This window comes from Mchenga conophoros, linkage group LG6, assembly GCF_057382185.1.
Source record: "Mchenga conophoros isolate Kocher_MC1m ecotype Shallow Benthic linkage group LG6, M_conophoros_male_GT1.1, whole genome shotgun sequence".
Classification (NCBI taxonomy): Eukaryota; Metazoa; Chordata; class Actinopteri; order Cichliformes; family Cichlidae; genus Mchenga; species Mchenga conophoros.
The window spans coordinates 10,168,616-10,192,709 of record NC_140531.1 but is presented as its reverse complement, the minus strand read 5'-3'; the positions used below and the strand labels follow the sequence as shown (position 1 = coordinate 10,192,709).

Genomic DNA, 24,094 nt, shown 5'->3' with positions numbered 1-24,094 from the left:
GAGATAATGTGTTTCCACTGTGGGAATGATGGATCCAATGACAAATAACTTTCAGATTAGTAAAGCTATATTTTTAATCTTTCTAGTTTTCCATTTCTATTTAGATGGTTTATATTTATATTTAAAAGGAACAGGATCATAACAAAATAACACCACTGCAAGTGTAACAAAAATATGTTGAAATCAAATGGTATGTTATTTGAAATCAATATGAAACAATGACACATGCATTTTATCCAATTTTTTTTATTTATTTAATTTTTCCCAATTGTCCAAATTAGTCTGTGATTTGCCTTATTGTCCAACAAATCATATTTATATACAAATATATGTGACTCTCAAATATGATTTAAATGGATCATTCCTCACTTGATGACGAATTATCCATTTAAATATTTGCAGAGTCCTAAACTTGATGCCAGTGAACTTATCAGCGGTTGGTTTTAAGAAAAAAAGCCCAAAAAATCCCCTATGAGCAAGCACTTGGCGACGGTGGGGAGGAAAAACTCCCTTTTAACAGGGAGAAACCTCCGACAGAACCAGGCTCAGGAAGGGGTGGCCATCTGTCGCTGCCGAGTGGGCTTAAAATGTTCACTGTCCATCCTCCTTCTGACAGGAACTTCCTACAGACCAGGTATGAAGGATGCCTGAGTGGATATACAAAACTCACAAGTTCCTGGCTCTCACGGCTCCTCTGCAGAGGGTTAGTCGAAGAAGGAGGGGCATCGCGAGGGGCGTCGGGGGACGGGGGACTGTGCCTCACTGCCCTCCCCTTCTCCAAGAAACCCGTCTTCAACCGAGCCGAGAGAGCCGGGAACTTGTGAGGTGTGCATGTCCTGGTGAGCCTCCACCGTTTTATGGGTGGGTGCAGCCTCGACTGTACAGAGACAGACCAGACCAGCTGCACCACACAGACACTTCAAACCTGATCTGTGGACAATAAACAGACAGACAGACAGACAGACAGACAGACAGACACACACACACACACACACACACACACATATATACACACACACACACACACACACACACACACACACACACAGACACACATATATACACACACACACACACACACACACACACACATATATATACACACACACACACACACACACACACACACACACACACACACACACACACACACATATATATACACACACACACACACACACACACACACACACACACACACATACATACATCTTACTATTAAAAAAAAAAAATAAAGTTAGGGTTCCTAACAATTAGCAATACAAGACATACATACACACATAAACATTACAAGACATAAAAACAAGTCAAAGATATTTGCAACAAACAGACCTCAGTGCAAGAAAGTTACTTACCAGCAATACAAGACATAAATACACACATAGAGATTATAAGACATAAAAACAAGTCAAAGATATTTGCAACAAACAGACCTCAGTGCAAGAAAGTTACTTACCAGCAATACAAGACATAAATACACATATAAACATTACAAGACATAAAAACAAGTCAAAGATATTTGCAACAAACAGACCTCAGTGCAATAAAGTTACTTACCAGCAATACAAGACATAAATACACACATAAAGATTACAAGACATAAAAACAAGTCAAAGATATTTGCAACAAACAAAACTCAGTGCAATAAAGTTACTTACCAGCAATACAAGACATAAATACACACATAAACATGATAAGACATAAAAACAAGTCAAAGATATTTGCAACAAACAAAACTCAGCGCAAGAAAGTTACTTACCAGCAATACAAGACATAAATACACACATAAAGATTACAAGACATAAAAACAAGTCAAAGATATTTGCAACAAACAAAACTCAGTGCAATAAAGTTACTTACCAGCAATACAAGACATAAATACACATATAAACATGATAAGACATAAAAACAAGTCAAAGATATTTGCAACAAACAAAACTCAGCGCAAGAAAGTTACTTACCAGCAATACAAGACATAAATACACATATAAACATGATAAGACATAAAAACAAATCAAAGATATTTGCAACAAACAAAACTCAGTGCAAGAAAGTTACTTACCAGCAATACAAGACATAAATACACATATAAACATGATAAGACATAAAAACAAGTCAAAGATATTTGCAACAAACAAAACTCAGCGCAAGAAAGTTACTTACCAGCAATACAAGACATAAATACACATATAAACATTACAAGACATAAAAACAAGTCAAAGATATTTGCAACAAACAGACCTCAGTGCAAGAACGTTACTTACCAGCAATACAAGACATAAATACACACATAAACATTACAAGACATAAAAACAAGTCAAAGATATTTGCAACAAACAGACCTCAGTGCAAGAAAGTTACTTAACAGCAATACAAGACATAAATACACACATAAAGATTACAAGACATAAAAACAAGTCAAAGATATTTGCAACAAACAGACCTCAGTGCAAGAAAGTTACTTACCAGCAATACAAGACATAAATACACACATAAAGATTACAAGACATAAAAACAAGTCAAAGATATTTGCAACAAACAAACCTCAGTGCAAGAAAGTTACTTACCAGCAATACAAGACATAAATACACATATAAACATGATAAGACATAAAAACAAGTCAAAGATATTTGCAACAAAAAGACCTCAGTGCAATAAAGTTACTTACCAGCAATACAAGACATAAATACACACATAAAGATTACAAGACATAAAAACAAATCAAAGATATTTGCAACAAACAAAACTCAGTGCAAGAAAGTTACTTACCAGCAATACAAGACATAAATGCACACATAAACATTATAAAACATAAAAGCAAGTCAAAGATATTTGCAACAAACAGACCTCAGTGCAAGAAAGTTACTTAACAGCAATTGAAGACATACATACAGACATAAACATTATAAGACATAAAAACAAGTCAAAGATATTTGCAATAAACAGACCTCAGTGCAAGAAAGTTACTTACCAGCAATACAAGACATAAATACACACATAAACATTATAAAACATAAAAGCAAGTCAAAGATATTTGCAACAAACAGACCTCAGTGCAAGAAAGTTACTTAACAGCAATTGAAGACATACATACAGACATAAACATTATAAGACATAAAAACAAGTCAAAGATATTTGCAATAAACAGACCTCAGTGCAAGAAAGTTACTTACCAGCAATGCAAGACATACATACACACATAATCATTACAAGACATAAATACACATATAAACATTATAAGACATAAAAACAAGTCAAAGATATTTGCAACAAACAGACCTCAGTGAAAGAAAGTTACTTACCAGCAATACAAGACATACATACACACATAATCATTATAAGACATAAAAACAGGTCAAAGATATTTGCAACAAACAGACCTCAGTGCAAGAAAGTTACTTAACAGCAATTGAAGACATACATACAGACATAAACATTAAAAGACATAAAAACAACTCAAAGATATTCGCAATAAACAGACCTCAGTGCAAGAAAGTTACTTACCAGCAATACAAGACATAAATACACACATAAACATTACAAGACATAAAAACAAGTCAAAGATATTTGCAATAAACAGACCTCAGTGCAAGAAATTTACTTAAGAGCAATTGAAGACATACATACAGACATAAACATTAAAAGACATAAAAACAACTCAAAGATATTCGCAATAAACAGACCTCAGTGCAAGAAAGTTACTTACCAGCAATACAAGACATAAATACACACATAAACATTACAAGACATAAAAACAGGTCAAAGATATTTGCAACAAACAGACCTCAGTGCAAGAAAGTTACTTACCAGCAATACAAGACATAAATACACACATAAACATTACAAGACATAAAAACAGGTCAAAGATATTTGCAACAAACAGACCTCAGTGCAAGAAAGTTACTTACCAGCAATACAAGACATAAATACACACATAAACATTACAAGACATAAAAACAGGTCAAAGATATTTGCAACAAACAGACCTCAGTGCAAGAAAGTTACTTACCAGCAATACAAGACATAAATACACATATAAACATTACAAGACATAAAAACAAGTCAAAGATATTTGCAACAAACAGACCTCAGTGCAAGAAAGTTACTTACCAGCAATACAAGACATAAATACACACATAAACATTATAAGACATAAAAACAAGTCAAAGATATTTGCAACAAACAGACCTCAGTGCAAGAAAGTTACTTACCAGCAATACAAGACATACATACAGACATAAACATTAAAAGACATAAAAACAAGTCAAAGATATTCGCAATAAACAGACCTCAGTGCAAGAAAGTTACTTACCAGCAATACAAGACATAAATACACACATAAACATTATAAAACATAAAAGCAAGTCAAAGATATTTGCAACAAACAGACCTCAGTGCAAGAAAGTTACTTACCAGCAATACAAGACATAAATACACATTTAACAGCAATACCAGACATAAATACACATATAAACATTACAAGACATAAGAACAAATCAAAGATATTTGCAACAAACAGACCTCAGTGCAAGAAAGTTACTTACCTGCAATACAAGACATAAATACACATATAAACATGATAAGACATAAAAACAAGTCAAAGATATTTGCAACAAACAAAACTCAGTGCAAGAAAGTTACTTACCAGCAATACAAGACATAAGTACAAATATAAACATTACAAGACATAAAAACAAGTCAAAGATATTTGCAACAAACAGACCTCAGTGCAAGAAAGTTACTTACCAGCAATACAAGACATAAATACACATATAAACATGATAAGACATAAAAACAAGTCAAAGATATTTGCAACAAACAGACCTCAGTGCAAGAAAGTTACTTACCAGCAATACAAGACATAAATACACATATAAACATGATAAGACATAAAAACAAGTCAAAGATATTTGCAACAAACAAAACTCAGTGCAATAAAGTTACTTACCAGCAATACAAGACATAAATACACATATAAACATGATAAGACATAAAAACAAGTCAAAGATATTTGCAACAAACAGACCTCAGTGCAATAAAGTTACTTACCAGCAATACAAGACATAAATACACATATAAACATTACAAGACATAAAAACAAGTCAAAGATATTTGCAACAAACAGACCTTAGTGCAAGAAAGTTTCTTACCAGCAATACAAGACATAAATACACATATAAACATTACAAGACATAAATACACATATAAACATGATAAGACATAAAAACAAGTTATTAGATTATTCTGTTATTATATGTTACCTTATATATGTAATCAAAGTAGTTGAATTAGAATACTGCTGTAGATCACATTATACCCTTTAATATAGAGTGTGTGAGCTGTATGTAGTTTAGTTCTCATTATACTTTTGAGTTAACAGAACATATTCACATATTAGTTCATTAGATAAATGTGCATCACTCTGTATCCTTGATCTGCTGGGAATGTGTTACACTGTTTTCTTGACATGCTTAATTGTTGAATCATGAAGAGAAGGTTGTAAGCAGGAGACTCTGTGTCTAAAGACAGGGGAGATAGACAGACCACATTCCACACCCCCACCTTACAGAAAGCAGAGAAACAACTGCCGAGGTCATAACTTAGGCGCTGTAACAGAGAAAAAATTTGATGTTTTGGCTTTTACGACTAGCTGGGGGCCACTAGAGACTATAAAAAGCTGAGCAACCCGTCACCATTCTGAGACATGTGCCTGACCCTCTGGTAGCATCTCTCCCGTCCGGACGTTGTAATGCTCTTATTGTTGAATTGTATGGAAATAAATGATTGTTGATTGAGCATTGATACACCGAGTATTGTCCTTCCTTCAGCCCAAAGATTCAAAGAATTGGGAGAATTCAACAAAGTGAAAAATATTTGCAACAAACAGACCTCAGTGCAAGAAAGTGGGGACGGGGGACTGTGCCTCACTGCCCTCCCCTTCTCCAAGAAACCCGTCTTCAACCGAGTCGAGAGAGCCGGGAACTTGTGAGGTGTGCATGTCCTGGTGAGCCTCCACCGTTTTATGGGTGGGTGCAGCCTCGACTGTACAGAGACAGACCAGACCAGCTGCACCACACAGACACTTCAAACCTCATCTGTGGACAAAAAACATATACATATATATATATATATATTTACACACACAAACACACACACACACACACACACACATATATTCAAACCTCAAGGACAAAAACCAGAGGACAAAAACTACAAGAACAATATAAATATGGAGAAAACTAACCTTAGAAACATGCAGGGTGACAGGAGACAGCAGCACTGCAGACATGAGGACAGACAGACAGTTAAGGCTGTGTGAGAGTCAAGTTCACTCCTATATATGACCTCCTATCGCAGAATGCATTACTGTGACAACGCAGGCTTTGTGCTTTGAAGTGTGGTGATTGGTGACGTCATTGGAACGGCCTGTGATCTTACGTCACACTAGGCCGGATCAATTTGAAAAAGGTGTTTTTGTCTGAAAATGCTCGTGTCCAAACTACCGTTTTGACAGAGTTGTTCCAGCACTGCGCATGCGTGAAACGCAAGGTGACTCGACCTGCCTCATTTCTGTCTGCCGTTTATTTACTTTCCGGCTCTTTGAAACATGCAGCAAAATGAAAAGGAAAAGCGACTAGTTTTTTAAATGGACTAACAATGAGGTGGAGTTGTTGCTGCAAGTAATACAAAAGTACAAAGTTACAAAAGCGATTGAGAATTAAAGAATTTGAAGAAAAGCTATCTGGAGGATGTACAAACTGATATTAATCTTTAACGGGGCTGTCACAATTTATCACATGATTGCATCACTTGACTAGGCTATGTCCACATGTATGGGTATTTTTGAAAACGTAGATTTATCTATGCGTTTGTACCTTTCGTCCACTGAAAACGGAGAGTTGTAAAAATTCCTGCCTGGGTGGAGATTTTCAAGAACTCCGTTTTTGCGTTTACTATGGACAAGGAAAACGGAGAAAACGCAGGGTCAAAGGTGTGCGCCTTTTTTGACGTCACACTGTGCGCCAAGTTATTGTTTCGGTGAAATTAATTTCTACAATGGCGGACTTAGACAAAATACTGTTAATTTTACTCTCTGTAGTGTTTAAATGCTTACATACACAGACAGTTACGGTCCCTCCACACATAGTACTCGGTTCTGCTTCTTTGCGCCGCCATCTTTGTTTACTCTTTCCCGCCCAGGCGTCTAGACATCTGATTGGCCAACATTTCTACACGGTTAGGAATATAGCGCCACCTGTTGCTTTGGCATGCTCCTGGCAGCAGTTTCCTTCGTTTTTGGTGTTGAGGTGTGAATGGGATTTTTTAAAAAAACGAAAAATCTCAGTTTTCAGAAATACCCGTGTATGTGTGGACGTAGTCTACAATGTGTCATTGTTTTTAAAAAGGCTCCAGTTCGCTTTCCACAATGCTATGCGAAAACGGCGTCAAATGTATACGCTTTGGAGAGCGTTTTCAAAACGCTGCGCTTTCCTTGACCGAAAACGCTGTCTCAGTGTGGACGGAAGGCCAAAACGGAGAGAAAAAGAAGCGTTTGAGTGATGAGTCATGATAGCATTATAGGCTGTTCACTTTTAAGTGTGGTAATTAGAAATATTGCAAAATAAAATACACACAAATATACTGTAAGAAAAGGCTTTATTTTTTAGTATATGCTGAATTATCAGTTTCAAAGCTACTCTACCAGAGTTTCACTAAAAAATGAAACAAAGGATATGTTTTAACCCTTTCATGCATGAATTATGACAACCTCTCAGCGAATAGCTTCTCTAAAATCAATAGAAACCCAACATTAAGTTCAGCTGAAGGTCAAACTGCAACAAAAAACTCTATAATCAACAGTTTACGTTAAAAACAGCTTCTTCTTTTGGAAAATAAAAACAAAAACGAACAGAAATCCCAGTACAGTACAGTTCCTTTGTATCGTGCTGCTGCCACCTGCTGCTCTGGGGTGGGAACAACAACACTTTGGATTTGCGTTCGTTATCAGCAACAAATGAGTTTTACTTTTGAGGCTGCAGTTTTTAGTTATGTTTATTTGTTGGATTCCATCAGTTTTTCTTCGAAGAGCCGAAAGACTTTCAGTTACTTATGATAAACTGTTTGTCTTATACAAACAGATAAATACAGAAAACAAGGAAGAAAACAAAGCTTGTATTCTATTTGATTTTCAAGATATTGAACTTTATTTTTTCCATTTCACCGAGTTCTTTTTTCCATGTACTTTTTGTCCAATAATTTTTTTTAATAATCAGATTAATGTTTATTTTAAAATTAAGAATTATTTATATTTTTTCTATTTGCTATATACTGAGCTGAAACATCCTTCTGTGTAGTCATGTAACACATTATTTTAAAATAATATATTTTAAACAGGTGGATGCAGGAATTAAGTGTTAAAACAGAGTCTTGTTCCATTTAAGCTATCTTTATTTCACATTTATTTGTACGCAATAAATACAGTTAAACATCCATGGGTGTGTAAATACGACGCCTGGCAGCCTCCGCATAGCCGACGCTGTAAAACGTGGGAGTTTTTACGTCCTTTTTAAAAAAAATGAATTTCAGATTCTGACTTGATGCATAATCAAGACCAGTAAACAGGTTAACAAAAAATTCTCTAATGGAAAAGAAACTTTAGGTATTCTTTTAATACAACAGGGTAAATGCAAACTTCAAAAATAAGTTTGATGTCATTCAGATCTCAAGGAGATCAACGAGAACGCAGCGTCACAGCTGACGGATACCTCTTTTCCTCTGATCAGATTCAGCTACGGTTTAATTGTTTTTCTTTTCTTAAAATCTTAATTCTAAAAACAAAAAAGGGGAAAAAAGCTGTGCCATTACTTACACAGATATCCATCTCTAAGCTCTCCGTAAATTATCAATACGATCGATAAGTCATATCTCAATCAAAGACACTACAATGGCTATTTACGGCTAAATAACAGGAAGTATTGATACCAATACGGCTGGTAAACAAACATCAAAAAGGAAATATTGAACAAAACATCCACAATACTGAAAAGGAATAAGAAGACATCAGAAAGTGCTTCACTATAGATTTTAAACTGGACAGCTAGCAGCTCAGGATGGTTTCCTCCTTAAAAATAAAAGGCATCTTTAAACTGCACATGCTCAGTGTAAACTGTCCTCCCCAACAGCGACTGTTACTGGCATCATTAGTGTCGTAAAAACAGTTTTTCTCTGTATTATGCAACATAAAAACAAAAGAGTTAGACTGTGTGTTGCCTCTTTCATATCAGATTTTGTATGTTAACTGAATTTTTTTGTGTCCTTTCTTAAACCGATGGTGATTTGCTAATAGGGTCATTTTGTCTCAACTCAAACAATTTTTAGAATTTTTCCTGGTCCTTCCAACCATGAAATTAAATCAGGATCTGTCATCAGGGAAATGTACCACAAAAAAATTCTAGGTATGGTCTAGTTAAATTATATTATTAAAAAAAAATTATTTAAGGTCCCATATTTGAGCAAACACCAAAAAGAATTTGAAAAGTACTCTACATGCTTTATTTTGTCCATTCGTCCATTGTCTTCTGTGTATCCTTAATAGGGTCATAACTATAAACCATTCAGAAAAGATTACCAAATGTTTTGCAGTGTGGCGGTCCACGTCCATGTTGATTTCTTGTCTATGGAATTAATTTCTGTTACTGTCAGTCTCCTGAAAATTACAATACCACTACAATACAATACTAACTGGCAAGAGAAAATATTTTGTGAATGAAACATAATTCATGTTCATTATTATTATTATTATTATTATTATTATTATTACATGAATGCCTATACTTTCATTGATATTTGGAAAGTAGTAAAATATTTTTTACTACTACTGTATAGTTAAGAGTTTAATGATAATGTATTATCATATATTATTGCTTATTTATTTTTACAGTATCCACTAGAACAGCGGCATATGGAGCCTCTTGCAGAAAGGCAGAGAGGATGACAGTCATCATCCTGGCAAACTAACCACAAAATATCAAAGTTAACCTAATAATTCAAGAGGAAAATATTCCACATCAGTTTTATATGGACTAACATTACTGTTCTGTTATGAGTTTAAGATTGAGCTTCTTTTAAATGCTTTATATTCAGTTTAATCTTCAGTCGCACTGGGGATTAATAAAGTAAACAATCTCTCTGTATGCCTGTGTAGCTATCTATATTATAAGACATTAAACTGTATTAATTAAATAACAAATAAAATCACAGCTGAGCACCATGTGACATGATTAACTGTTGATATCCGCAGGATTACTAAAATGATTGAAACATGAAGGTGTTTTGGCAAAAAAGCTGGTCAAACATTAAACTGCAAAACTGAAAGTGCTGTTTGAGTCTGAACATTTTCAACTCACCACCAGAAAAAGATGCTGTTCTCCACAATATGTAAATAAGGATAGAGTATAGGCGATATCAGCAGCTGGATCAAAATGAGAATTTTATATCCCCCATAGTTGAGTATAGGCATTCAATCCAAAAGGTCACATGTTGTGGAGAAATAATGTGAATCTTTTGTGCAATCAAATGTTTTATTTTTATTTTAATAGCACAACAAATAATACATTTGTTAATAAATCTTATTCAGACACAAGTTTGCTTGTTGCTTGCTTCCTCACAAACGACCATTTCTGCTCCTTACATTCATCACCCTGAAAACAGCACAGTGAACAAATCATACTGAAACACTGTGTTTATTTCAGTTACAAAAGTTATTTTTATTTTAGGTTTCATGAAACACATATATATTGTTGGCAGTACTTTAGATGAAGGCAGCATGCTGCTCTCAGACTTACACTTAAACTCAAAGGGTCTATAATCTCTAAACTGATATATTTTACAAAGAAATCCTGTCTGGGCAGCGTCTGGATTTGGACTTAAGAGCTCGTTGGCATTTCTAAAACAATAGCAAACCTGCACACCATACATTGTTTGGTTTTTTGTTTTGTTTAAAGTTGTAGATATACATTAGAGACATGGCAGATTTGCATATATTCTTCAGGGTCTGCAGTCCTTTTCTCTTCTTCTGTGCTCCTGTGAGAATCTAAAACAAAGGTCACATAAATCATGGGGTTAAATTGATGCCTGTGGGACAAAATTACTCCAACAATATTCAGGACAAATTTATTTTTCCTCTGCAAAAAAATGAAATTGAGTACAAAGCATGTGAAACTTTTCTGTCTTGTGTTGTGTTCATTTATGTCTTTTCTTTTCTCTTTAATGTTTCTGTCCATTATATGTGCAAGAACAAACTTCTGAATCACCTCTTAGTGATAAGTGTCTACAGTTTCCTTTCTCGTTTGGCTCTGGATGAAGGCAGTCGCACTTTTCTCCTCTCCCTCTTCCTTCTCTTTCCTGCTTGGCTTCTCAATGTCCTTGTCTAGTCTCGTCTACTTTTCTACTTTTGCCCTGGATGACTCTCACGGTCTGTTACAACCTAAAAGAGGAATTATGGATTTGAACAACTGGTCCCTGAATGCAATTGACACGCTCTTCTCAACGAGAAGCCTGGGCTTGAGTAAGTCCGAGTGTCCTAGAGGGACGTTCCCCTCTGGATACACAATGGACGGGTGGAGGAACTGGAGGGTCGTGTGCCTGGCGGGACTGTCAATCGAGGACATTGTAGACATCTACCTTTTCGGAACCATGATAACAGGGTTCTTGCTGTTCGGAGTTGGCTTGGCCCTGGCTTATCAAGGAAGGCGGAGTCGACTTTTCAAAACCCCACAAGGCTGCCCGCTATGATGGAAATGATGGGACGGGTCGTGACTTCTCAAAATGGGCTCATTGAACGCAGCACGGATAAGATCTTGAAGAAGCTCACGGCAGTCTGTGCTCTCTGAGCACAAGATTGATAACATCTCAGAGAAGCTCTCCAACGGGAGACTGAGAGACCAGTGACGGACTGTTAGACCAACTGTGAAATTGACATGCAGTTGTTCGCACTAAAGGAAAACCACCATCATTTCATGCAGCTACCATATCGGTGTCAGCTGTGGTCTCAAGGCTGGAGCTGATACGTATGTATGTTCGGGGGGTCCAATTTCACTGCAGATGTAAACATTGCATGTGACAAATAAAAGGCTTGATTGAATAGCTTCAGACTTATGTTCAAAGAAAAGAAAAGAAGCCCTCAAACCTCTACTCTACTTTATGTGTTGATTTAATGAGCGAGTTCACTTTGTTTCTCTCTTCTCTCAAACGTCTAATCTCTCTTCCTCCTCTTCCTCTGTGTTTTATTCAGTCGTACCGTTTACAGCAGCGAGCAGGGCTTCTTCTTGACCTTGGCGGGCTGAGGGCAGAGGACGGCACGAATGGCCTCATCAAACACAGTCTTCAGACCACGCTGGGTCAAGGCTGAGCACTCCAGGTATTTGACTGCATCTATACATGCGAAGACACATATATGTTAATAAAAGAAGAGAAAGAACTACAAAGACAAAGTAAGAGAAGAAAGGTTTGCTGGTAGTGGAGAAGAATAAGTTCAACTTTCAAAGAACACTATAGTCAACTACAGCTACTATACTTTTACTGTGATGCCAGGAAATGAGGGGAATAACAAAAATTTGCAGAGGCAGTCAGGCTACAAAGTTCTCTAGCATCTTCATCTGCTAGTTTCATATCTTCACTGGTGAGGAGAGCTTCAAATCTTAAAGTGCTTTTCAAGCAAATAAAGTAAGAGTGACTGACCTATCTCCTTAGCCAGAGCTAGGCCCTGTGGATAGGTGATAGGCGCCAGCTTCTTGTCCTTCAGTTTCTCAATGGTATCCTTTTCATCCCTCAGATCCAGCTTAGTGCCAACCAGGATGATGGGCGTGGAGGGGCAGTGGTGACGGACCTCAGGGTACCACTGGCAGAATACAGAGTAAAGGAAAACTAAATAAGAGGCAAGAAAGGGGAACACGCAAAATCAAGGAACGTGTTAGAGGCAAAAAACAGAATCAAAGGTGGAGGGAGATGAAGCTCTGATGCCAGGTGTTACAGAAAGGTGGATGAAGGCATGAAAAACAAATGATATGCTGTAGCTATTAAAGATGAGAGAAATACATCATCCAACTTTCACCCACAGCATCAATCATTCATTCACATCAATTATTAGACCTGTTTAGGCTTTTTCTCCATTTTGTAATCCAAGTACCTATTTTTTTTCTCTATAATAAATTCCTGCTTTTGTTCCGTTTGTTCTTTTTTACATTTTGTTCCTCGGCAGCTGAGAGACAGGCCTCATAAAAAACAGCCAAAACTCACCTTAGCTCTGACGTTCTCATAGGATGCCGGGCTAACCAGGGAGAAGCAGATTAGGAAAACATCCTGGATGGAGAGACAAGGAGACAAAGAATTAGAATAGCTGCTGCAGTTTTAATTAGCTGACATGTTATATAAGTTCTGTCTGTGTAACTTTATGTCCATTAGTTACTGTGTGTGCCTGTGTGTGTATGTGTGATTCTGTACCGTCTGTGGCTAGGACAGTGGGCGGAGCCTGTCATAATCTTCCTGTCCAGCTGTATCCCAGAGGCCCAGGTTGACCGGCTTGCTGTCCACCATCACATTAGCTGAATATTTGTCGAATCTGTGGGGAGAGTAGAGAAGGTCAGCGATCAGCCAACAAGTCATAGGCAACCTTTCATTTCATTGGTTATTCATTCATTCAACAATCTTTCAATTCACTGATTGTTTAACCAGTGAAACTCCTGTAATGGAGAAAAAAACAGGACCATACTTGAAATACCACTGTTCACAAAAACATTAACCAACAACATTACTTTGGTTAGTTTGACACAAAAGCCATCCTAACCATGTCTAGTAAGAGAGAATAATACATAATAAGGCAGGGCTGCCCCCGTGTGGTCTCATAGTAGAATAACAGTTTAATTTCTCATTTTTAAAAACTTGAGAAATTTCATCCAAAATGTATTCAGGCTCAAATGAAACTGATAACACAAATGTTTGCAGACACAGATGTTTTTTTACAGAAAGAAAGAGACTAGTGTACCAGATTAATCCTGTTTTATGGCCTGTCCGAGGTCTACCCCGCCCTTTGCCTAATGACAGCTGGGATGGGCTTCAGTCTCCTTAATGACCCAGTAGTTAAAAAGATGGATGGATTTCCTGAAATAGAAAAGTCACTGAAATAACGTAAACTGTCAAACATAGAACAACTATGACAAACAGTCAACACTATCTGAGATCCTGCTGGTGGTTAGGGAGGATATACGTGATTCTGTTTGTTGTTTAAACATATTTATAGAGTTAAGAGTTCAGATTGCTGGAAGAACAACATTCACGCAGTCTGATTGCTGTTTTTCTCCCAAAATGTAGAAACACCTGCTAACCATGGCACACTCTGCTTTTCCATTAGGTCTGTGCAAATACTACTTAAGTACACTCATCCTCCTGTGCCATTAGTGATATTAACAGAGTGTAGTCCATTTACGTTGGGCTTCAGCATCTACGCACATGTTGGCAGATTTTCTGAGTAATGTAAGTTTAGGAGGACGTCACTGTGGAGAGGAGTGAGGTTCTTTTTTTTAAACAAAAATAACCGAGACAGAGTTTTAGTGTGGAAGGAGCCATTATGTTCCCAAAGTTCATTTATGTTTCCCACAGATGCAGCAACATGATTCACAATGAGTCAACATGAGCAATGTTAATCATGACTGCAAAAAGATTAGCAACTGTGAAAGTGGAAGATGAAAAGTTATAACCTTGTTTACATATAAACAAGTTACAGTAACAGTGTACACACACACTCATGCAGATACCGATCAGGGATAACATTATGACCACAGGTCCCCCTTTTGATACCAAAACAGCCCTGAAGAATGGACTCCACTGGAGCCCTGAAGGTGTGCTGTATCTGCAACAAGATTCTAGCAACAGATCCTTTAAGTTCTGGAAGTTGCGAGGTGGGGCCTCGGAGCTTCTCAACCTTAAACATGTTGTTGTACTCTTTAAACCAGTCCTGAAACATGTTTGCGTTGCTGAAAGAGGGCACAGCTTTAGAGGCCATGTATTTCTGTTGCTCCGTGGTTCAGTTCTGATGCTCATGTGCCCATTTTTGGTGCTTTCATGAATGGACAGAGGTCAGCACGGGCACCCTGACTGGTCTGCAGCTATGCAGCCTCATGCGCTGCACATGACCCTGTTGCTGGTTCACCACTGCGCCTTCCTTGGACCACTTTTGATAGATACTACTGCAAGCCGGGAACCCCCCACAAGAGCTGCAGTTTGGAGATGATCCAGCCATCACAATATTAATATTATTAATATTGCAGACTTACTCAAATCCCTGTGCTCGCCCATTTTTCTGCTTTTAACTCATAAACTTTGACTACAAAATGTTCAGTTGCTCTGTAATATATCCCACCCACTAACAGGTGCCCCGATAAAGAAATAATCAGTGTTATTCACTTCACCTATCAGTGATCATAATATTAAGCCTCATTGGTGTATACTGTTAAAATTAGATACTCATGTTAAACATGGCCCAAATTTGTAAACCTTGTGGCCAATGCATGTGCAAGTAATCGCTGTGCACAGTGAGGTTTAGGACAGTGTTTACTGCTTGTTTATCTGTGTAATATGTGGGGACATCGTTAATATGGTCATCTCACAGCTCTGGCTGTGAACACAGCCACCGCCTGCTCTTTCAACCTGTTTATAATGAACAGAAGAAAGCTGGCTTAAAGTGAGGGTGGCTGTTATAACCCTAGCAGGCTCCCACAGGTTCAGCTGCCGCCCATTTCTCCTGAGGAGCCAGTGTATAGCTGGATACAAGCTTGTGAAGAGCTCCTTGGTGTACGCCAGTGTCAGTACTGTGGTGACCTTAGGTGTTTGTTTCCCAGCCTGCAGAGGCTTGTGTAGTGATGTGCTTTGACGTATTTGACGATGAGTTTAGCGCTGTGTTTGAGCTAGTAGTGAGCAGCCAGTGCCCTATGTGAGAGTGAAGTTTTTCTTTGATTACCCATTTCTTGTCTTTTCAGCAGATTCTAGTCTGTTGACATCCTTTGTTGGAGTGATATAACAGTATAGTTGACTCGTTATCTGTCCCCTGAGCTTATCATTGTTAATCCCCTCATCCCCTAGCCCTTTCCTGAGGGTGTAAGAGTGGCCTTAAAGGAAATGGCTTTTTTTAGACAGTGGATGAACAGTTAAATGTCAATCATAAAATGTCAATCAAGTACATCAACATTAGTTGACTGAAGCCACAATACTCTTAAAACAGTTTGCAGCTGAAATCGGTTTACTTGTGGACTCTAGTTTGATTTAAGGTGACCACGACACTAATGCTGCGGTGTTTTAATCAACAATAAAAGGCTCCTACTTCACTATTGCTCATCTGAGTCAGACTATGTAATATTTTTAGAAAAGAGTATTGAATAGACTACACTTTTTCAAAAATGTCTCCAACTTCCTCCTCTATCTTAAAAACTCAAATTATTTCAGTGTTACTCTAAAAGTCATACCTTGATGACGATCAGCGGGTAGCACAAGCAGATGACCAGCAGGGGGCAGAAGAATCCAACAGTGCACGTGTAGACAATAAACGATGTCTTCCACACTTCTGCTGGTTCAGGCCACACGATGCTGCAGTTCCCATCATCCTTCAGCACATCCGCGAACACCACTACCGGCAGCACCACCACAAAGGACACCGCCCAAACGGTGCCACTGATAGCCTTAGCCACGTGGGGGCGCCGCCACCAAGAAGAGCGGATGGGATGCACCACAGCCAGGTATCGGTCCACTGACATCACAGTTAGACAAAAGATGCTGGTAAACTGGTTGATGGCATCCACTGTCATAACCACTCGGCACATCAGAGAGCCGAAAGGCCACGAGAGCAAAGCGTTCTGTACCGCCAAGAAGGGTAGGCCCAGCATGAAAAGCTCATCTGCAATGGCTAGATTGAGTATGTAGATGTTTGTGACTGACTCGTGTTTTGTGTAGTTGACGACAACATGGATGACCAGAGTGTTTCCCACCAAGCCAACGACACAAACGATGCCATAAATGAGTGGGATGAAGATTCCAGCCAAGCCAGGGAGGGATCCTGGTTTACTTTTGGTGCAATTTTGACAGGAGCTGTTAAGGAGAAATGAAGTGTCATCTTGGTTGAAGCTGTGAAGCGGTTCGGAGGGAGTAGAAAGGAGCAGGAAATGAGAGTAGGAGGGGGCAGAGGTGTTGCTCCAGGTAGCTGTAGGGACTTCCTGAGGCAGCAAAGCAAACTGGATGAGCTCCATCGAGGCGTTAACGACTATCAGGCAACAGTTGTTGGTAAGCTCACATCAGTAGAAGATCAGCAGCCCTACAGAAAGCAAAGTTAATTAATTTAGCACACTTCATGTGGACATGAAATATAAAGCAATTAATGCATTAAAGGTGTATTCTAACATTTCGGAGATGTCCAGTTAATCAACTCTTCCAACAAATCAGCCGTGTTGGTTGTTTGTCCACTGAAATGTGTCTGTAAAGCTATAAAGTTTCTTCTGGGACCTTTTCTGAGTTCTGTTTTCAGTTTCTGTTCGAGCAGATCTGTTGTTGGAGAAAATGCGTCATCCTTTGTAACATCCTTTACATCAGGGGTCCCCAATCCCAGTCCACGAGGGCCGGTGTCCCTGCAGGTTTTAGATGTGTCCTTGATCCATCACAGCTGATTTAAATGGATAAATTACCTTCTTAACATGTCTTGAAGTTCTCCAGAGGCCTGGTAATGAACTAATCATGTGATTCAGGTGTGTTGACCCAGGGTGAGATCTAAAACCTGCAGGGACACCGGCCCACGTGGACTGGGATTGGGGAACCCTGCTTTACATGGTGGAATAAATCAAATCAAATCACTTTTTTTTTATTGTCACATCACATGTGCAGGTACATTGGTACAGCACATGTGAGTGAAATTCTTGTGTGCGAGCTTCACAAGCAACAGAGTTGTGCAAAATACAATAATGTAAACAAGCAAAATACAAGAATGGCTACATCTGAAACTAATAAATATATGTACAATATATAATAGTATATGCATTTCTGGATGTGTATACTAAATATTTTTCTACGTGTGTGTGTGTGTGTGTGTGTGTGTGTGTGTGTGTACACATATTTTACAAATTAAATAGAGTAAACAATAAATAAAATATATAAAATAAAATATACAGAGTTGAATATGTGCAAAACAGTGGCATTACTGTACAGTATGGAGTGCATAATGTTAAAGTTCCAGTTGTGAAGCTGAGGTGTCTATGACGTGTTCAGCAGTCTGATGGCCTGATGGAAAAAGCTGTCTCTCAGTCTGCTGGTTCGGGACCGGATGCTGCAGAACCTCCTTCCTGATGGAAGCAGTCTGAACAGTTTATGGCTGGGGTGAATGGAGTCCTTGATGATCCTCCCCGCTTTCCTCAGGCAGCGCTTCCTGTAGATGTCTTGGAGGGAGGGAAGCTCACCTCCAATTATCCGTTCAGAGCACCGCACTACTCGCTGGAGAGCTTTGCAGTTGTAGGCGGTGCTGTTGCCATACCAGGTGGTGATGCATCCAGTGAGGATGCTCTCAATGGCACAGTGATAGAAGGTCCTGAGGATGCGGGGGCTCATGCCGAATCTTTTCAGTCTCCTGAGAAAGAAGAGGCGCTGCTGCGCCTTCTTCACTGTTTTGTTTGTGTGTACTGACCACGTAAGATCCTCAGCCAGATGTACTCCAAGGAACCGGAAGCCGCTCACTCTCTCCACAGCAGCGCCGCTGATGGTGATGGGGGTGTGTACTTCTCTGCACCTCCGGAAGTCCACTATCAACTCCTTTGTCTTTGCGACGTTGAGTGTGAGATGGTTGTCTTGACACCAGTGGGTCAGGGCGCTGACCTCCTCCCTGTAAGCCGTCTCATCACCGTTGGTGATAAGACCCACCACTGTAGTGTCGTCCGCAAACTTCACAATGATGTTGGAGTTGTTAGTGGCTGTGCAGTCGTAGGTATAGAGTGAGTACAGGAGAGGGCTCAGTACACACCCCTGTGGAGCACCAGTGTTCAGTGTGACGGGGGATGAGGTGATGCTGCCCAGTCTGACCACTTGGCGTCTGTCAGACAGGAAACTAAGGATCCAGCTGCAGAGGGAGCTGCTCAGTCCTAGATCCTGCAGTTTCCTATCCAGCTTCGAGGGAACGATGGTATTGAATGCTGAGCTGTAATCTACAAACAGCATCCTCACATACGTGTCTCTCTTCTCCAGGTGTGACAGGGCAGTGTGTAGTGTCAGGGCTATGGCATCATCAGTGGACCTGTTGTGGTGGTATGCAAACTGTAGAGGGTCCAGTGAGTCGGGTAGTGCAGAGCAGATGAAGTCCCTGACCAGCTTCTCGAAGCATTTGCTTACGATGGGGGTCAGGGCTACAGGTCGCCAGTCGTTCAATGAGGAGATGGTGGAGGATTTGGGTACAGGGACGATGGTGGCCATTTTGAAGCAGGCTGGGACTACAGACAGAGAGAGGGAAAGGTTGAAGATGTGCGTGAACACTCCAGCCAGCTGAGCCGCGCATGACCTGAGGACGCGGCCGGGAATCCCGTCCGGACCAGTAGCTTTGCGTGTGTTCACCTTCCTGAAGCACCTCCGCACATCCTCCTCAGACACAGTGTGCGCACTGACGTCATCCGCTGTGCGTACACTGTCCGGTCTCATGGTGTTCGCTGTGTCGAATCTAGCGTAGAATACGTTTAGATCCTCACACAGAGAGGCCGTGGTCTGCGGTGTGCTGGTTTTCCCTCTAAAGTCTGTGATCGTGTTTAGTCCCTGCCACATACTCCGAGGGTTGTCAAACTGTTGTTCCACCCTGTCCCTGTACTCACGTTTGGCTGCTTTGATCATCTTCCGGAGTTGGTAATGTGTGTGTTTGTAGTCCGATGTGTTCGCGGAGGCAAAGGCGGTGCTCCGTGCCGCGCGAACATCTCCGTTAATCCAGGGTTTTTGATTTGGGAAGGATTTAACTGTTCTGGATGGGACGACATCTTCCACGCATTTCCTGATAAATCCGCAGACTGAGTCTGTGTATTCATCAATGTCCCTAGCAGCCACGTGAAACATTTCCCAGTCCGTGTGATCAAAACAGTCCCGCAGCGCAGACTCCGATTGGTCCGTCCAACAGTGCACCGCCCTCCGGGTTGGAGCTTCCTGTTTCAGCTTCTGCCTGTAGGCGGGCAGGAGCAGGATGGAGCGGTGATCTGATTGGCCGAATGGGGCGCGGGGGAGGGCTTTGTACGCATCCCGGAAAGAGGTGTAGCAGTGGTCGAGTAGCCGATCTCCACGGGTGTTAAAATGGATGTGTTGGTGGAGTTTGGGTGAGACTTTCTTCAGGTTTCCCTTATTAAAGTCTCCGGCTGTGATAAACGCTGCCTCTGGGTGTGCGGTTTCCTCGCTGCTGATCGCGCTGTACAGTTCCCTGAGTGCACGGTCAGTGTCGGCTTGTGGGGGAATGTAAACAGCCGTAATAATCACTGCTGTAAATTCCCTCGGTAGCCAGAATGGCCGGCACTTAATCATCAGGTACTCCAGGTCCGGTGAGCAGAAGGATTTGACCGAGTGCACGTTCGCATAATCACACCAGCTGTTGTTGATCATGAAACACGCACCACCGCCTCTGCTTTTCCCAGTAAGATCCTGTGACCTGTCCGCGCGATGCATGGAGAACCCCGGTAGTTGTATTGCGGAGTCCGGTACCTTGTCCGATAGCCAGGTTTCTGTGAGGCAGATCACGCAGCAGTCCCGCATCTCTCGCTGGAATGAGATCCGTGCCCGAAGCTCGCACAGCTTGTTCTCCAGAGACTGCACATTAGCCAGTAATAAACTGGGTAACGGTGGTCTGTTAGTGCGCCGTCTCAGTCGAACCAGAACGCCAGATCTTCTCCCTCTGCGTCGGCGTTTGCGGCCTCCAGGGCCAGAGAACAAAGGCGTCTCAGGTGAGATGAATGGGGGGTCTGCAAACGGAGCGTCCGTGTTGCAAAACTTGAACTCCGGAAAGTTATAAGAAAGACCGTCTTTTATGTCCAGTAAGGTTTGTCGGTCGTACACAAGGAGACATGTGCTACTCGCGAAAAAATGAAGGAAAAGTAAAATTAAACACAGAAAAAAGCTGTTGCTTGGGGGAGCTCGCGACAAGGCTGCCATACTCTAACTAAATGCGACGATGGGTTCCACTATCAGCAAAGAAAGAAAGAAAGAAAGAATGAATGAATGAATGAATGAATGGAAATAAAAAACAAACTGACTGACTGGTAAAAGCTGACAAGACTTGACCACGACTCAAGGTTAACCCCCACCTGACAAAGGTGCAGACGAATTTATGTGCTTGTTTTTACAGGAGCAGAAAGATGACAGCAACATTCGAGGTTGCATGACGATTTAACCTTTTAAATGCCACTTTCTGTGTCTGTGCATCTTCCAGGGGGTGTTATTCACTATCTTGTGTTGCTTACAGAGGTAACTGTGACAAAGTATGCATACGCCTGCGCAGCGCTAACATTTGCATTTTCTTTTCTACATCATTACAGTTTTTCATGTGTTTGATCATGTGATTTATAAGAGGACTAGTTAATCTTTTTCTACTACAGGATTTCTGGGTTTATGTGTGAAGAAAACTGTGTTTAGAGGTTATGAATTGGTGATGCTGTTACACTGTGTTGTTGGGAAAATGTGAAGGTTACTTTGATGATGTGAATAACATTCTTTCCACAGCTATGGATGGCTAACTTTAGGGGTTTTTTATGGCACCTCTGGAACCTGTCGACCTGCATCTGAACACGGTCAATGTGTATTGCTAATGTTTGTTTTTCTAAGAGTACATGTAGAGGATTCAGCAGAAGCGGACAAGTGACATGAGAAAAACAGATAAGAGATGCAGTGTTTATGGAATAGTTTAATATGGGGCTCATTAGCTGGCCACTTTTGAACTCATAGTGATTGATGAGTGGAGTAACTGCTTAAGAGAAGTCACCGATTACATTAATGTTGACTGAGTACATGGGATGATCCATGTCTGAGGCAAATTATGGAAATAATTGTAGTTTACTGAGAAAACCTGCGCATGACACTTGTCTTGCTGATGCTGAATGCTTATTACTCTTATGATATAATTGTTTATAGGTGTGAAGTTTGATTTCACTTCCAACTGATCTTGCTTTCCAGGCCATGATGGTGTGTATGCAGGCTCCTGGCGGAGCCAGTTTTTAAGCAAACTTAATATGCAAAGCACACTGACATCTTTTATTGCAGGATTATAGGTCCAGGGTGGTGCTGCTCCAGAGGAGGAGATGCCCTGATGTTGCCTGGGACATGATCTAGCTAACCTTTTTCTTTAAGACAGGAATCTGGTTTTGATGAGTTGACTCATGGGAGTGTCCATGTGTCAAGAGGAGGGATCCAGGATTAACATGAAACAATGAATTAACATTAAATTTTGTTTTATATGATTTTTAGGATTTTGCAGCGATTTATGAGATTAACAGTTCATTCAACGGGTATTAAACCTATGCAAGTGGTGCATCCATGTTCAGATGAGGCTTTGATGGCCTATAAGTGAAGTTCACTGAACAAAAGAATGTGGTTTGATGATTGTTGACATGCTCTCCAAATAGAAGTTTTTCCTCCTAGCAAGGAAATACAGGTGCAGCAGTAATCTCCTGAGAAATCTTCAGAGGCCCAGTGAGAAGCGAGAACCATTCCAGGCATAGCTGACAGCCCAGGCAGTGGTTGAGGTCAAAGGTCGAGCTGGTTGGGGCCCATCATGAGATCAGACTTTGGAGCCACAGCAAGGACCATGAAACTGCGTTGGAATGAGAGCCGTGCCAAGGGGGATTTCCAATAATAATAATAATAATAATAATGGATTAGATTTATATAGCGCTTTTCAAGGCACCCGAAGCGCTTTACAATGCCACTATTCATTCACTCTCACATTCACACACTGGTGGAGGCAGCTACAGTTGTAGCCACAGCTGCCCTGGGGCAGACTGACGGAAGCGAGGCTGACATATCGCGCCATCGGCCCCTCTGGCCAACACCAGTAGGCGGTAGGGTAAAGTGTCTTGCCCAAGGACACAACGACCAGGACAGAGAGCCCGCGGATCGAACCGGCGACCTTCCGGTTACAGATACGCTTCCCAACCCCCTGAGCCACGGTCGCCTTTCCAGAGGCCAATAGAGGAGATTGTGGACAACGGATGGGCACATGAAGGATGAGGGGAGCGTGCCAAGCTCCATCGACAACGCAGAGGGAGTCTAAGGATGGCATCATGATTCTGTGAAAGCACAGGAACCAGAAGCCATGGTGGTGATGACAGCAGTTTCCTATGAACATCACTTAATGCTGTGTCACTATACTGTGCATACGATGGCACACTGAAGACTGCTGGGATCATAACAGCAGTAAGATAACTGGACCCAGCACCCTTTCCACAGAGGGGTTTTTCTGCAGAGCATGGACAATGGAGGAGTCATAAGTATCCCCCTCGCAGGATGAAGGCCTAAAGTGAGGTGATGGGGGTTGATAGAGGCCAATTCAAGTGCTTCTGACCACTCCAACTGCCTGCAAAATAGCGGAGAGATGTATCCTCCTGGATACATCAGAGCCACTGCAAAAAGGTTGAGGTCCCAGGAAACCCCGGCACCCCCAAGACAGCACATTAGGGAAATCTCACACTTGGTTGTTTCAGTGGTGAGGGGGGAGTGCTGATTGAGCCCCCGTAGTGTAAGCTCGCACTTCAACCTCCAGCCTCTGATCAACTCTAGGGCAACCAAGTGCGAGGTGTGACGGACCTGTGTGCAACCATGGGAAGGTGGACCCTCCTGGTTACCTTGACTACGACGCTCACCTTTACAGGACAAAGACAGAATCGGCAAATACAGACTATTATGTCTGTTCTCATATGCCAGTACGTCAACACACCCCACACTATATGTTCCTGGACCAACTCCCAGGGAAGAATTACTCCATGATACTAGCAGAGAAAGGGGACTTTGCGTCCTCTTCAATAACACATGCTGCACTTACATACTGGACGATGTACAC

The 24,094-nt window shown here is 40.6% G+C and overlaps 2 protein-coding genes across 2 annotated transcripts; both read right to left on the bottom strand.

Annotated features, from left to right (window-relative positions):
* Nucleotides 1-10,741: 10,741 nt before the first annotated feature.
* Nucleotides 10,742-13,662, bottom strand: LOC146572095 (ras-related C3 botulinum toxin substrate 2-like). Its single transcript, XM_085278459.1, has 5 exons — nucleotides 13,576-13,662; nucleotides 13,297-13,359; nucleotides 12,739-12,898; nucleotides 12,299-12,432; nucleotides 10,742-11,092 (listed from the first exon to the last, which is right to left on the bottom strand). The coding sequence occupies exons 1-4, from the start codon at nucleotides 13,660-13,662 to the stop codon at nucleotides 12,302-12,304; spliced, it is 441 nt and encodes a 146-aa protein (XP_085134585.1). The 3' UTR covers nucleotides 10,742-11,092; nucleotides 12,299-12,301.
* On the bottom strand, nucleotides 13,508-17,291 carry LOC146572094 (somatostatin receptor type 3-like). Its single transcript, XM_085278458.1, has 3 exons — nucleotides 16,515-17,291; nucleotides 14,042-14,157; nucleotides 13,508-13,618 (listed from the first exon to the last, which is right to left on the bottom strand). Exons 1-2 carry the CDS (start codon nucleotides 17,289-17,291, stop codon nucleotides 14,137-14,139), a joined length of 798 nt encoding a protein of 265 aa, XP_085134584.1. The 3' UTR covers nucleotides 13,508-13,618; nucleotides 14,042-14,136.
* Between the last annotated feature and the right edge of the window lie 6,803 nt (nucleotides 17,292-24,094).